Source organism: Arvicanthis niloticus, chromosome 22, assembly GCF_011762505.2.
Source record: "Arvicanthis niloticus isolate mArvNil1 chromosome 22, mArvNil1.pat.X, whole genome shotgun sequence".
NCBI lineage: Eukaryota > Metazoa > Chordata > Mammalia > Rodentia > Muridae > Arvicanthis > Arvicanthis niloticus.
In genome coordinates, this window is record NC_133429.1 from 36877307 (window position 1) to 36890445 (window position 13139).

The 13139-nt window shown below is 41.3% G+C and overlaps 1 protein-coding gene and 1 long non-coding RNA gene across 2 annotated transcripts in view; one reads left to right on the forward strand and one right to left on the reverse strand.

Moving 5' to 3' along the window:
- The first annotated feature begins 1532 nt into the window (after positions 1 to 1532).
- On the forward strand, positions 1533 to 3731 carry LOC143435714 (uncharacterized). Its single transcript, XR_013106178.1, has 3 exons — positions 1533 to 1601; positions 3161 to 3354; positions 3589 to 3731. It is a non-coding gene; the product is annotated as an uncharacterized LOC143435714 (long non-coding RNA).
- Positions 3732 to 10120: 6389 nt separating this feature from the next.
- Positions 10121 to 13139, reverse strand: part of Tph2 (tryptophan hydroxylase 2) — a 105146-nt gene continuing 102127 nt past the window's right edge. Inside the window, exons 10-11 of the mRNA XM_076920241.1 lie at positions 11445 to 11578; positions 10121 to 11317 (exon numbers count right to left, since the gene is read on the reverse strand). Of these exons, the coding sequence (XP_076776356.1) occupies positions 11143 to 11317; positions 11445 to 11578 (309 nt within the window). The 3' untranslated portion in view covers positions 10121 to 11142. The remainder of the gene's footprint in view (positions 11318 to 11444; positions 11579 to 13139) is intronic.

A 13139-nucleotide genomic window follows, 5' to 3' on the forward strand; every position in this document is an offset into this window, starting at 1 on the left:
TCATAGATTTTGTAATTCCAAATGTACAGCTCAGGTCAATCTGTGAACTTGACAGTGTCATTAAAACATTCAGTAATGGTCATCCATGAAAATATACATACAAGTAACACTAGACAGACCAAGCAAGTTATATTTAGCAATGTGTGTGTGTGTGTGTGTGTGTGTGTGTGTGTGTGTGTGTGTGTGTGTGTGTGTAATAGATTTTAAAGACCATGAATTTGAAAGAGAGAAAGAAGGCTGTGAATAGGAGGGTTTGGAGGAATGAAAAATGAAAGGGGGGAAGAAATGTTGTTAATTACACTATAATTCCCCAAAAAAAAAGATTTAAAGGAAGAAAAGACATCTGGACTTTTACTACTGGTCCTACTTTCTCTTTGTGGATATCTGTGTAAGATGCAGAGTCAGGTTGCCACCCTTAAATCACAGGAGAAAGCACACTTCTTTCTCAAGGGCTCTAGTTGGCTCAACTCTGAGGTTGACCAACCTTGGAATCCTTCAATGTAAGGAGAACATAACCCATTAACCAAACTCTGGTCAAAAGCTGGAGTTAAGTGATGGAATCAGTCCCATACACAAGGTATGAACCAAGTGAGGGGTGGAAATCACAAAAGAAAAACACAAAGTCAGAGGTGATGACATAAACCTGCCACCAGGAGGCTGAGACAGGAGGTATGCTGGTTAGATGTTGTCAACTTAATGCAAACTAACGTCATTTGGGAAGAAGGAACTTAAATCGGAGAAATGGACTCCATCAGATTCATCTGTGGGGTATTTTCTTGGTGACTGATTGATGTGGGAGGTCTCAGCCCATTGTGGAAAGTGTTACTCCCACACACAATACCTCCATAGGCAGGTGGTCCCTGGTTGCCTAAGAAAGCAAGCTGAGCAAACCAGAAGGAAGCAGTGTTTCTCCAGGGCTTCAGCTTCCTGCCTTGATTCCCTGGATAATAGACTGTAATGAGGAAGTATAAGCCAAATAAACCCTTTCCTCCCCAAGTTGCCTTTGTCCATATGATTTACCACAGCAACCATAAGAAAGTTAGAACAGCCAGGCAGTGGTGGCTCACGCCTTTAATCCCAGCACTTGGGAGGCAGAGGCAGGTGGATTTCTGAGTTCGAGGCCAGCCTGGTCTACAGAGTGAGTTCCAGGACAGCCGGGACTACACAGAGAAACCCTGTCTCGGGAAAAAAAAAAAAAGAAAGAAAGAAAGTTAGAACAAAGGCATTTTATCACTGGTTCTCCAAGAAATGAGGCTGTGGTTACTGGACAGAGAAGGCAGGAAGCTATGTCAGCTACAACTGGGTGGTACAAACAGAGGGACGACCACCCAAATAGACATATTTCCAACATGGAAAAGGCCTCCATCTAGACTCGAAGTCTGCAGGAGTAATAGGTTTTTTTCCCCCTCTGTTTCTAGGCAGTAGCTCAAGAGGCAAACTCAGACTAGCAATTAGTTGTCAGCTGATCACCAATTCAAATGTCCTGGAGTGGGCTGTGCTGATGATCTGTACTTGCAGTAATCATTTGGCTGGGCGAATCAAATTATACTTTCCAATGCCACTTCAAATCAGGATTGCTCTGTCTGCGTTCATTTCTGGCAGTAAGTATTACCGTACAAGTTATTTTCTTTGATACTGACTCTACGTGGGCAAGGGAAGAATTGAGGCTTCTTTTTAAGGTCTGCTCTACCAGAAAGACTGAAAGTTTTTAGAGATTTATAAAGAGACTAATTAGGATTTATTCCGTTTTAATGGCTAGGCTTTCGCACTGACATGGGATGGGGAAATGTGTTCTGCCCTTGCAAGGTACAGATTTTTCTCTCCCAGTGGCTATCGGATTTGGGAACCTCATTGTTTCATAATGCCATGTGCAGTGATCAATCAGATGTAATGATCAAAAGGAAGTTTGCCCCCCACCACACACACACACCCGATCAATCCCGATAAACAAATAACGACTATAGTGGCAAGCCTAATGTGTTCTTCGCTTCGAATTCAGTTGTCAATAATTGGCCTCATTAACGTCTGTGAAGCTAGCTGCTCACTAAAGTTGGGCAAGCTGTACATTAGCAGTGTTCAGTGGTTTGCAAAGCTTTGGGAATAATAGACTCCTGAATCAGCATCTTGCTGCTTCCATGGAAGTGAACAAGCTAAGAAGTGAATGGACGTAGAAGAAATGGAAGAGGGTCAGGATATTTGCATCACCTTCCAGTAAATTAAATTTTTCTTTCTCAAACTAAACATAGGGATTAGCTTTGTGTCAATTTTTTTTTAAAGATCTGATTTTGACAGAAAATGAACTTGATTTCTCTGTGCCATCTAAGCTTTCAAATTACCCGGCCCACATCTGCCAGATGCCTCTGTTGTTCAATTATAAAAACGGTATCCAGCCTGGGTTATGAGAATGCTGTTTGTAGGCGCCACAACCACAGATGCCCTTGGGTTGAACATCAGGCTCGCTGCAATCTTCCCAAAGAAGGAAATATACTTCCAGCTGCTACACCAGACTCATCCTTCTTGGAGAGAGGAGGAACCCAGCACGTGAGCCCTCTGTAGAGTGTGTAAAATATGCATATGGGGAAACAGGAGGCAGTGGGAAAAGTAGAAATAGATTTAACAAAATCATCTACACTCTGTAGAAACAGCAAGGGTGGATGGTCTGTGTGTGATGTGTACTTTGCCTGGAGACAAAGGATGTTTTTTCCTGAATTACTCTACATATCAGTACCATTCATATTTCTCAACAATACCCACTTGTGACTTCATATTCTGTCATCAGTATCTTTGGACTTCACAAGGAAAATATCTTTTTTTTTTTTCCATCCTGGCTTATCTAAGAGCTGTTCAGGGAAATTTTAACAATGTTGTTTTGTCAGCATTTTAAGATTTTGATAAAGACAAAGAATTTCATTGGATAAATGACTTTCCAACCAAATGAGAACTAACCTGGGAACCAATTGTTGCAATTTCCTCTGGTACTTCTTGCCCACCACATAAGTCTAGAACTTGGATCCAGCAAGACACTGGCTCTGCAGAACCAAACGCCACAATGACCTTCTAGTTGGTTTTGCTGTTTGGATTCTTATTCCCATGCCAATTCATTTCCACACAGCAGTCAGCAATTTCTTCACAGAAAGTGCATCTTGTCACTGTCTTCCAGCCCTTCAGTCATGACAGTGCCTTAAGAAGTGTCCCTGACCGCTGTTGGAATTCCACCTTAGCTCACCCTGATTCCACCTACCCATCATTCTGCTCCAGTCGCCTGACTGCCATTCTCCTCATGGGATGTTCTATTTATGGCTTCTTCCTTCTTGGCTTCTGATACCATGGCTTGGGGTCCAATATCATCTACAGGTAAACCTGTCTTACTTAATATCTCTTCCCCATTTCTTGTCTTCCTTTTATTTTTGAGAGTAACATAATTATATCATATCTCCCTTCCCTCTCTTATGCCTTTCCTTCTTCTCTTTCAAGTTCATGGCCTTCTTTTTATTGTTTGATTACATGTGTGTGCGCGTGTGTTATACATATACGTATGTAATATATATAACCTGCTCAATCTGTATTATGTTACTTGTATATTTTCAGGGTTGACCACTTGAATAACCAATAAGCACGCTCCTCCCGTTGAAAGGCTGTTTCTGCTACTGTCAGGATTCCTCGATTGCCTGTAGTTCTTTTATGTTGGATGGAGGCCTTGTGATCTTTCTGCTTTGTACATACAGAAGTCCACTTTGGTATGTCTATCGTTGTCTTTATTTGGCTCGTGTGTAGGCAGTCATGTTAGTGAGACTTTACAGGTGTAGCTTCTGAAATTACTAGACTATCAGAGTCTCTCAGCAAATTCCCTGATGGTCTGGCTCTTTCAATCTTCTCTCTCCTCCTTCCATAATGTTCCATATGCCTTAGGTACAGGAGTGTTTGTAGATATATCCATTAAGACTTGGATCCACAACTGTGCATTTTGATTTGTTTTCTATAACAGCCATGCAAGCTTCCAAAGGAGAGAAGCAACCAGTAATCTAACCCAGCTATGTCACCTATGAACCACTATGAGCCAGTATAGCTCAATAACCCTAAGGGTGTGTTAGTGGCACACATACTTTGTCAGTAACCCTTAGCACTCTGATTGGACTTAAGATCAGCTCACCAAGAGAGAAAGCCCGCCTGTTACTAGAAATCTGGCCTAGGGCTGGTGAAATAATGTATCTTGGAGAAGACACAACCACCACTTTACTAAGCCAACATAATCCCCAACTAAACTCTAAATATCTGTCCTTTTATCCACATATAAGTATAGTCCTTGACCCCCATCAAAGAGACTTCTCTTCACAACAGACACAGAACATTACAGGAACCCCACTGCTTTTTCCCAGATCACAGTGATTACTTTCTTCATAAGAGGTGTCATCATTTCAAATCACATGGGTGGTTTTCTTACCTGTGTCTTTCCCACCAGAATGAAAATAGGAAGTGGGTATAAACCCCCTCCACCTAATTCCCCATTTCATCCCGAACTCTAAATACAAGCTGGTATACTTTAAGCCAAGGAAAAAGATGTTTTGAGATACGACGTAGCATTTTTTAAAAATCACCAGTTCATGTTTCACCAGTTATTTTGAAAACTACACGACCCTAATGTTGAGTAGCCGTAACTCAATGCTAATTCTCTTGTTTCTTCCTACACTATGGTGATCTACATACAAACCTTTTTTTTTTTTTCCAAACTAAGACACTGTCTCTGGAAATTGAAGAAGAGAAAAGAAAAAAAAAAGTGTCTGAAGCACACCAGAAAACTCTAGGCTACTTTCTTTTTCATTATAAGTCAGACAAGGTTCACGAGAGTAAGCATCAGTGCCTCGGCGCTATGGATGTTGGAAATTAGATCAAATGAATGGGAGGACAGCTGTATCTCGTGTTAATGTTTTCTTCCTCGAATGAGGACAATGAGGTGATGTGAGCCATGACTCCATATGAAAATGAGACTTTGTATTTCTATTTTCTTCTACATTAAAGCACTCTCTTTTTTTTTTTTATCATTTTAGACTCTTCGTGTTGGTAAATGTTTCAATATTTTACACTTATTAGGATCAGGCCCATTTACTATTGTGCAAGCTAGACAAGCACAGATATAGGGTTGCTCTAAAGCATTATTTCCAAATTACACAGTAAACATATGAGACTGAGGTAGAAACCCACCCACCCCTCGATACTTCCACTAATGTGTTAGAAGAGACTAAAGCTCTCGTCAAACATTCCTACTTTTAAGAGGTAAACGTACATATCGTCCACGGCATTTTTACTGGATCAAGTAAACAGATTAGTCAGGAATACACTAGATACCTTATCTGCCTCACAACGTTCAAAACTGTTCAAAATGAAGCCTGCACTAATCAGACTTTTTTTTTTTTTTTTGCCTATCTCTTACAAATAGCAACACATAAGAAACTTGATTTTGCTGTGAAATATCCGTTGATTTCTGATTAGCTGATTATAGAAGTCAGAAGCAATGCCAAAACGAAGTGATGACTCACTACAAGATGACAGTGAGCAAGGGTCTTTAAATTTATAATTGCCCTTGGATCTACTTAATTTAGCCTAAGGTCACAAGGCATAATTGAGACAAATGGCTGCACAGAGCAGGTATCAGACAGGACAAGAGGCTGCCTGTGATCATTTTGTTGCCCTATTTCCACCTGAGGACTTTCTGAGCCAACACTTCTCCTAGAATGGCTATTAAATTTTATAGGATTTTTTCCCACCATTAGCTGTAATGGCATTTACATGTTAAATGCTCACAACAAATGAAAACCATGATTCCATTGTTTCACAGGGTGAAAGCCATGATTACTGCTATTCTGAATGGAGAACACATATAGAAAGCATCATTTAATTTCTCCTCCTCGTGTGGCACCTCTGTAAACTCTGTGGGAAAGCCTGCTTACTTTGCAGCTCTTCTATTTTTGAAACAGAATAGGTTCTGACACATGTTTTTTAAAAAAAAAAAAAAATACTAATGATTTCACCATCAGCCAAGCAGAAGACACTTCAAATGTTATTCTTGTCTAGGGGACTTGTTGACAATTAAATATAATTCTCTCTCAAGTACATTTGACTAAGAAGTTGTCTTTCTACAGCACTTCAAGCAAGCAGTTGGCTGACCACTTATGGCTATTGTTTGTCTGTTTGGTTTCAGTCATGTAGCATAGGGCATCCCTCTCCAGGACTTGTGTCAGGAGCTATATTCAATCACAGAAACAGCAGGGATGGAAGACATTTAGGATTCCATAGCCAATTTTCTCCTCCAAGAAAGCTCAGCAACTTACTCTAAACATTTTAGAGTTTATCGTTCCAGAAGATTATTCTGGGTTGTAATTTATCAGGAAATATTCAGGGTCATTTGGGGCTAGTAAAATAAACATGAGAAAATACAGTGATGACCCTACAAAACTATTAAAATCTACAGCTAATTGATCATTCTAGAACTTTTTGACTTGGTGTCCCATTTGTCTGATCATCATTTCTCAGCTACCAGTAACTTCCCAAGACACTTCAGTCTTCAACTAAAGCAGCAAACAAGCTACAGGATGCTCACATTCTATAGACCAAACATCTTCATAAGAACTCAGCTGTTCCAAGGATGCTTCCAAAGGGGCCCGGTTTCTATGGTTATGTAATCAATGTTCAAGTCAACATTCAAGCTTCTGGAAATTTTTATTCTTCTATGCTTTAGTTGTTTGTTGCACTGTAGGAGGTTTTGGTGATGGTGGTGGTGGTGGTGGTGGTGGTGGTGGTGGTGGTGGTGGTGGTGGTGGTCTTTGGTGTATTTATTTTGCTTTGGTTTTTGTTTTGTAGTGCTACAGATTGAGTCTAAGCCCTCACAGTTGCTAAGCAACTACTCTGCCAATAAGCTAAGAGATCCATTCTCAGACCCCGAATTTTCATCTTAGTTTGACCTCTTGCTGATATGTAATTGAACTTTCTTTTGTTTCTTTTCCATATATTGAGACCTAAGTTATATGAGCAATAATAGGTCCCATGTAAGAATCTGTATTAATTTTAAACAGCATGCTATGTGCAATTAATGGGACATCCTTGCAAATCGTTCAAGGCTCCAGTGCAAACAGGTTTCTAACTGTATTGGCTTGAATGAGAATCCCCCCCCAATGGGTTCATATGTTTGGATACATGGTTCCCAGTTGGTTGGAATTGTTTGGGAGGGAAGTGTGTGTAGGTGACATGCCATAAGGGCAACTTTGTAGCTTCAAAAGCCTTCTCCTACCAATCCTAATGGACTCTATGCCTCCTGCATGCAGTTTAAGATGCAAGCCCCCATCTGTTCAACTCAATTAGGCAATTTATTGTATAAGCTGCCTTGGTCATAGTGTTTTATCACAGCACAGAAAAGCAACTAATATAGACATTAGTACCAGGAATGGGGTATTGCGGTGACAGGTCTGTCCATGCTGATGGTGATGTTGTTGTGGGGTTTTTGTTTTGTTTTAGCTGTTTGTTTGAGCAATCTATGTGGCTATGGATGTTTGCACTAGAAAAGTGGCCGAGTGATGTAAGTGGAGCTTAATTGTCCACCCTAATAGGAGCTTGGAAGACGGTAGGGCTGAGAGCTCTGTGGGCTGTGGAGGCCCAGCTCAAGAGGATTCCAATCAGAACAATATTAGTAACTGGTCTAGAGGCCATTCCTTTACTATTCTGGCAAATAATGTGGCTGCCTTTCACTCTGTCCTAAGAACTTGCCTGAGGCTAAATTTAAAAGTGCTGGACTGATTTCTTTAGTGGAGGGCATTTCAAGACAGACTGATGTTGATTCTGTTATGTAGTTATGAATAATCACTCTCATGTGGGTACACTATGAAAGAGAGCAAGTGGGGCAGAGAGAAATAGAAAACACTAGTTTCCGAGTGAAAAGGACACTGGCAAGCTCAATGTTACAGCTAAAGCTTCTTAAGTAGTAAGAGATTAGATCCATTAGTAAGAACCAAATCTGCATTGTAGAAAAGGGAAAATACCCTCAGAGCAACACCCAACTCAGCTAAGCCTCCAACATGCAATGAATGTGGCTTAAGGAACTGTCTGCTCCGAGGAAAGAACAACAAACAGAAGCTGTTGCAAGTATGGCTCAAGGAGGCCAGGCTCCATCCCAGCAAGTAGCCAGACTTAGCAGTCTCATCTCTGTGGCGCTGGATTTAAGCTCATGACAGATAAATGAGTAAAGGGATTGTGAAATCTCCCTCCAAGGTTACAGAGGGACACCAAGACCAGAAAATGTCTGTGGCAGGGATGTCCCTTCATGGAGGCTTTGAAAGGCCATTGAATGAAGCTATGCAAGTGAAATCTGGATTGAGTCGGAGATCCCAAGATGTTAGATGCCGGAGCTGTAAGGCACCTGCCAAGGAGAGCTGCAGACAAGGAGTGAAGCCATCTTGACAGAAGTATGATTCAGGCAACAACGCTGGAAGGACAGAGCCTCTGATATCAGAAATGGTGCTACAATATTTTGAGTTTCCTTGTTGAGTACTGGTCTTACTGGCCCAGGATTGTTTTACTATGCCCTCCCCCCCCCCCGCCCCAAATCTTCCCTTTTGGACTGTTAAGGTATATTTTGTGCCACTGTACATTATAATTTGCTTTATAGTTTTACAGTAGGTGTGTCTCAGAAAAAAAAAACTTAGATATTTGGACTTTTGAACAGTGTTGAGACTAAAAGACTATGGGGTCTTTTGAGGATAAATTAAACGACTTATGATATGGCCACAAGTATATGGGCGCCAAGGAGGGGAGTGGGGTGGTTTAGATAAGACATGTCTGTTTGAATACTTGATCTGCAGTTAACAGAACTGTTTGAAACTATTAAGAATAGAACAGAGACAGAGGGAATGGTCAACCAGTGACTGGTCCAAATTGAGATCTATCCCATGGGCAAGAACCAGTCCCTGACACTATTAATAATACTCTGTTTTGCTTGCAGACAGGAGCCTAGCATAGGTGTCCTCTGAGAGGTTCCACTCAGCAGCCAATAGAAAGAGATAGAGAGACCCACAGCCAGACATTAGATGTAGCTCAGTCTTGGGGGAAGAGTTGGGGGAAGGACTGAGGGACCCAAAGAGGACAGGGACTCCACAGGAAGATCAACAGAATCAACTAACCTGGACCCTTGGGGTCTTCCAGGGACTAATCCACCAGAGAGTGAGCATGGGCTTGACCTACCTTTTCCACTCCCCACACACATATGTAGCAGATGTACAGTTTGGTCTTCATGTGAGTCCTCCTATAACTGGGTGGGGAGACTGTCCCTGAATCTGTTGCCTGCCTATGGATCCTGTCCCCTCAACTGAGCTGCCTTCTCTGGCCTCGAAGAGGATGTGTGGTGACCTGATGTGCTGGGGGTGGGGGTGGGGGTCCCCCTTCTCAGAGGAGAAGGGTAGGGACGTATGTGGAATGATCTGTGTGAGGAGGTACTTGGAGGGAGGCTGATATTGGGAATTAAAGTGAATAAATAAAAATTTTAAAAAGTTTTGTCTTGTGGAAGGCAATGTGCCACTGGGAGCAGACTTTGTTCACAAGACTCACACCACTCTCTGCCTCCTGCTCATAGTTTGAGTTGTGAGCTCTCAGCTGCTCCACACACACCACCACCACCACCATTCCTTTGTTCCCCATCATTTAACTCTCTGAAAGGATAACCCCATTCTAACACTTTCTTTTATAACTTGCCTTGGTCATGGTGTTTTATCACAGGAATAGAAAACTAACCAATACACTAACTTAAAAGTTGTTTTTCTGTCTTCTATACCTCTCCTTCTTAGCCCCTCCCACAACATCCAAGCTCTGTACTACTTCCCAAGAGAAGCAGAATTACAAGGATTGTTTGGTGGGGGAACCCATTAGGAGATAATTAAATTAACTGATTCAGCAGTTTCTTCATTTGCTCACTTAGACACTTGGTCTTTTTTTTTGTTTGTTTGTTTTCTTTTATAGCAAGGACCACTGGAAATTTATAGCTGTTGTTTACCCAGAGCTTCCCAGACTTTAAGAAAATAGACCCCTCCCCATAGGTGGAGCCTGTTTTCAAGCTGTGAGATGAGATAAGAGATACGCTGTTGGGGGCAAGATTCTGTTTATTGAAAAGCATTAGTTTTAGAAGCATTAATTTTCTTTCTGTGTCAATACATAAACATGCATGTACACCACAGTAGACTCGTCAGAAGTCCAACATAAAAAGGCAGTGGATTATGACCACACATCTCATCAGAGCGAACTGAAGCAAATCTCTGTTTCTCTATGACTCCATTTCCAAATCTTTAGAATCAGAGATGGTAGTTACATTCCTGTGGGATTTGGGGTTCTCAGCCTAAGCAAAAGGAGTCAAATGCTTGTAATGATAATTCACTCTATTCTAACGATACATTCACAGTTCAAAGATTTTCATCCCTTCCGTTTCAGCTTTCCAAATATTCTTTGTTCAAGTGTCTCTTTCCAAAAGCACTTCAGGAAGCTTGCCATAAATTGGTTGCAACGAGGTCAGTGCAACCTATACATCCTGTTTATCAAAAGTTTTCTTTTCTTGCATTGTCTGAACACTCAGTCCGGATTCATCCCAACCGCTGTGTTTCTGAACAGCTTCTGAAGTAGAATATTAAATCTTTTGTTGCTGTGATGCGAAGCTTGGAGCAACTCTAGTTTATCTCAAATAACACCGATACTATTGAAAATAGCAACTACCTCCCAACTATTTTCATTTTATCTAATGAACACAGAGGTAAGTCTCAGGTCCAAAGAAGAAAAGGTCAACAACTCACCAACTGGAATTGTGTGACGAACGTTTGCTACAAATTTTAAAAACACAGTTTGCCTAAGTTACAGTTTGTTCGCTAATCAGGAAAGTCAACTCTACTTGAGATGTTCACACATGATGTTCACACAAGTCTTTCAAATGGTGAATGGTTATCTGCATGGGTTCCTTATAGCATTTTTGTATACTAAGTTATGCAGAGGTACAGACATACAGAATTGCATGCTTACTAGCCAACCATGACACAGAAAGTTGCTGATGTTGGATAACATTGACTGCATTGTTGTCAAGCCCCCAAGAGCTCATGCTGACAATAACACTGGTTCTAGGCATCAAATCCCCAGATATTGGTTCATTTTATTCAAGGCATCACACACTGTGTTCAAATCACTGCGCAGGTCCTGCACCACGTTTTCAATACTTCTGGTGTCTTTCAGAATTTCAATGCTCTGCGTATAGGGGTTGAAGTATACCGAGAAGGGACGGGTAATTGACTTTGCAAAGTCCCTGTGGAATAAACAAAAACAGAAGGAAACACAATCAACTGCCATGGGTACAAGAAACAGATAGACAGAAGGAGCAGCCAGAGACATTTGGAAGTTACTTTCTATAGAAGGAAGAAAAGCGAGTTTACCTCATCTTTTCTTTGGCTTCTTCAAAACTTTCTGAAACAAAGTAAGCATCCTGGAAGGTGGTAATTAGGCATTCTTGCAAGCAGGTTGTCTTTGGGTCAAAGGCTTTTACACACGCTTTGTCAGAAAGAGCATGCTGCAAAACATATCACAGAGCCCATTAAAGAGGCTTCCAACATGCCAAGACAGCACACCTCCTAGCTCAGTGAGCCACAGAACTTCTCAGTTATTAGTCTACCACAAACATAGACCCCACCCTGTAGCAGGCAAATTAGGTGTTAGGGAAGAGATTTATCTATTTGTTTTGCATTTTTTAAGTCTCTTACAGAAGTTGAGGGGTAAAATGAGCTCATCTTAATATTTCATATACTATCAGCCAAATTCATGCAGAAGGACAGTTTAGCGCTATCCCCACAGAAATGGAATTTTAAATCTACCCTATGAATAGAAGCAGGTACAGCAGAAATATACTCCTAAATGTGTTTCTATAAGCAATGTACTGAAATTTCACTTAAATGGCAGAAGTAATAATTACCTGCATGGAGAGGTAATTGAGACTCTCGCTCAACTATTTGTGGACTCGTTGGGAGACATTTTGAGGCCAGGTACTGTGTATCAACAGAGAGCTGGGGTGGGCCTCTATATTGAAGAGTGCTTACAGAGTACTTATTCACCTTCGACAAAGTACAGTAGAGCAATGCACAGCAAATAAATATTGCTGGTGGGGGTGCAAAGAACCAATATTAATAGTTATACTTAAACCCAAAGCAGGCATTAGAAAACCAGGAAAGCCAGTATAATTACTGTTTGAGCCACCAATGGCTCCATTTAGCTCACCACATGCTTGGCACTAAGAACAGTAAGGAATCCTGAATGACTGTGCCTTCAAGATAAATTCAGTGATGTTCAAACTTAATGGTCATTTCTTATCACATGCCACCTGCCTGTCTGTCTCTAGACTCTTGATGGACAGTTCTGATACCTGGGCCTTCATTCTATCTCGTAAGTCTAGACGAAATCCAAAAACGAGTATTTTTAAAACAACCAAGGTGGGGCTGGAGAGATGGCTCTGTGGTTAAGAGCACTGATTGCTCTTCCAGAGGTCCTGAGTTCAATTCCCAGCAACCACATGGTGGCTCACAACCATCTGCAGTGGGGTCTGATGCCCTCTTCTGGTGTGTCTGAAGAGAGCAATGGTGAATACATAAAATAAAAAAATAAAATAGAAAATATAAAAGCTTTTAAAAAAACAACCAAGGTGACTCTGACATGGGTGTTTCTGAACGATGCTCCTGTAGCTTTTGTTCTTAAGAGGTAATTCCATTTGGTAGAGAAGGAGAAGGGGGCAGCAGAAACTGCCTTGAGCTGGGTATTAGAACACAGAGGCTGCAGTCAACAAGCCAATGCATCCATTCGCCCATCCAAAGTATTGCTCTCCGTCTTTGCCTTCTCAAGCAGACAGTGAGCATTTCTTGAAAACGTTCAAACCAAGGCCCTCTCCGTCAATATTCTTAGTGCATTCCCTCTCACAATTTCAAAGTACACACAATTATTTACAGCCCTTGGTGGGGAAGTCTATGGTCTTCCGTGTCTGGAAACACAATTGAGAAGCCACACCAACATGAACAGCAGGGGACAAAGGGCTCGTCATTTGTTTTCCACAAAATCCTAGTGTCCGGATCAAGATCGATGCATAT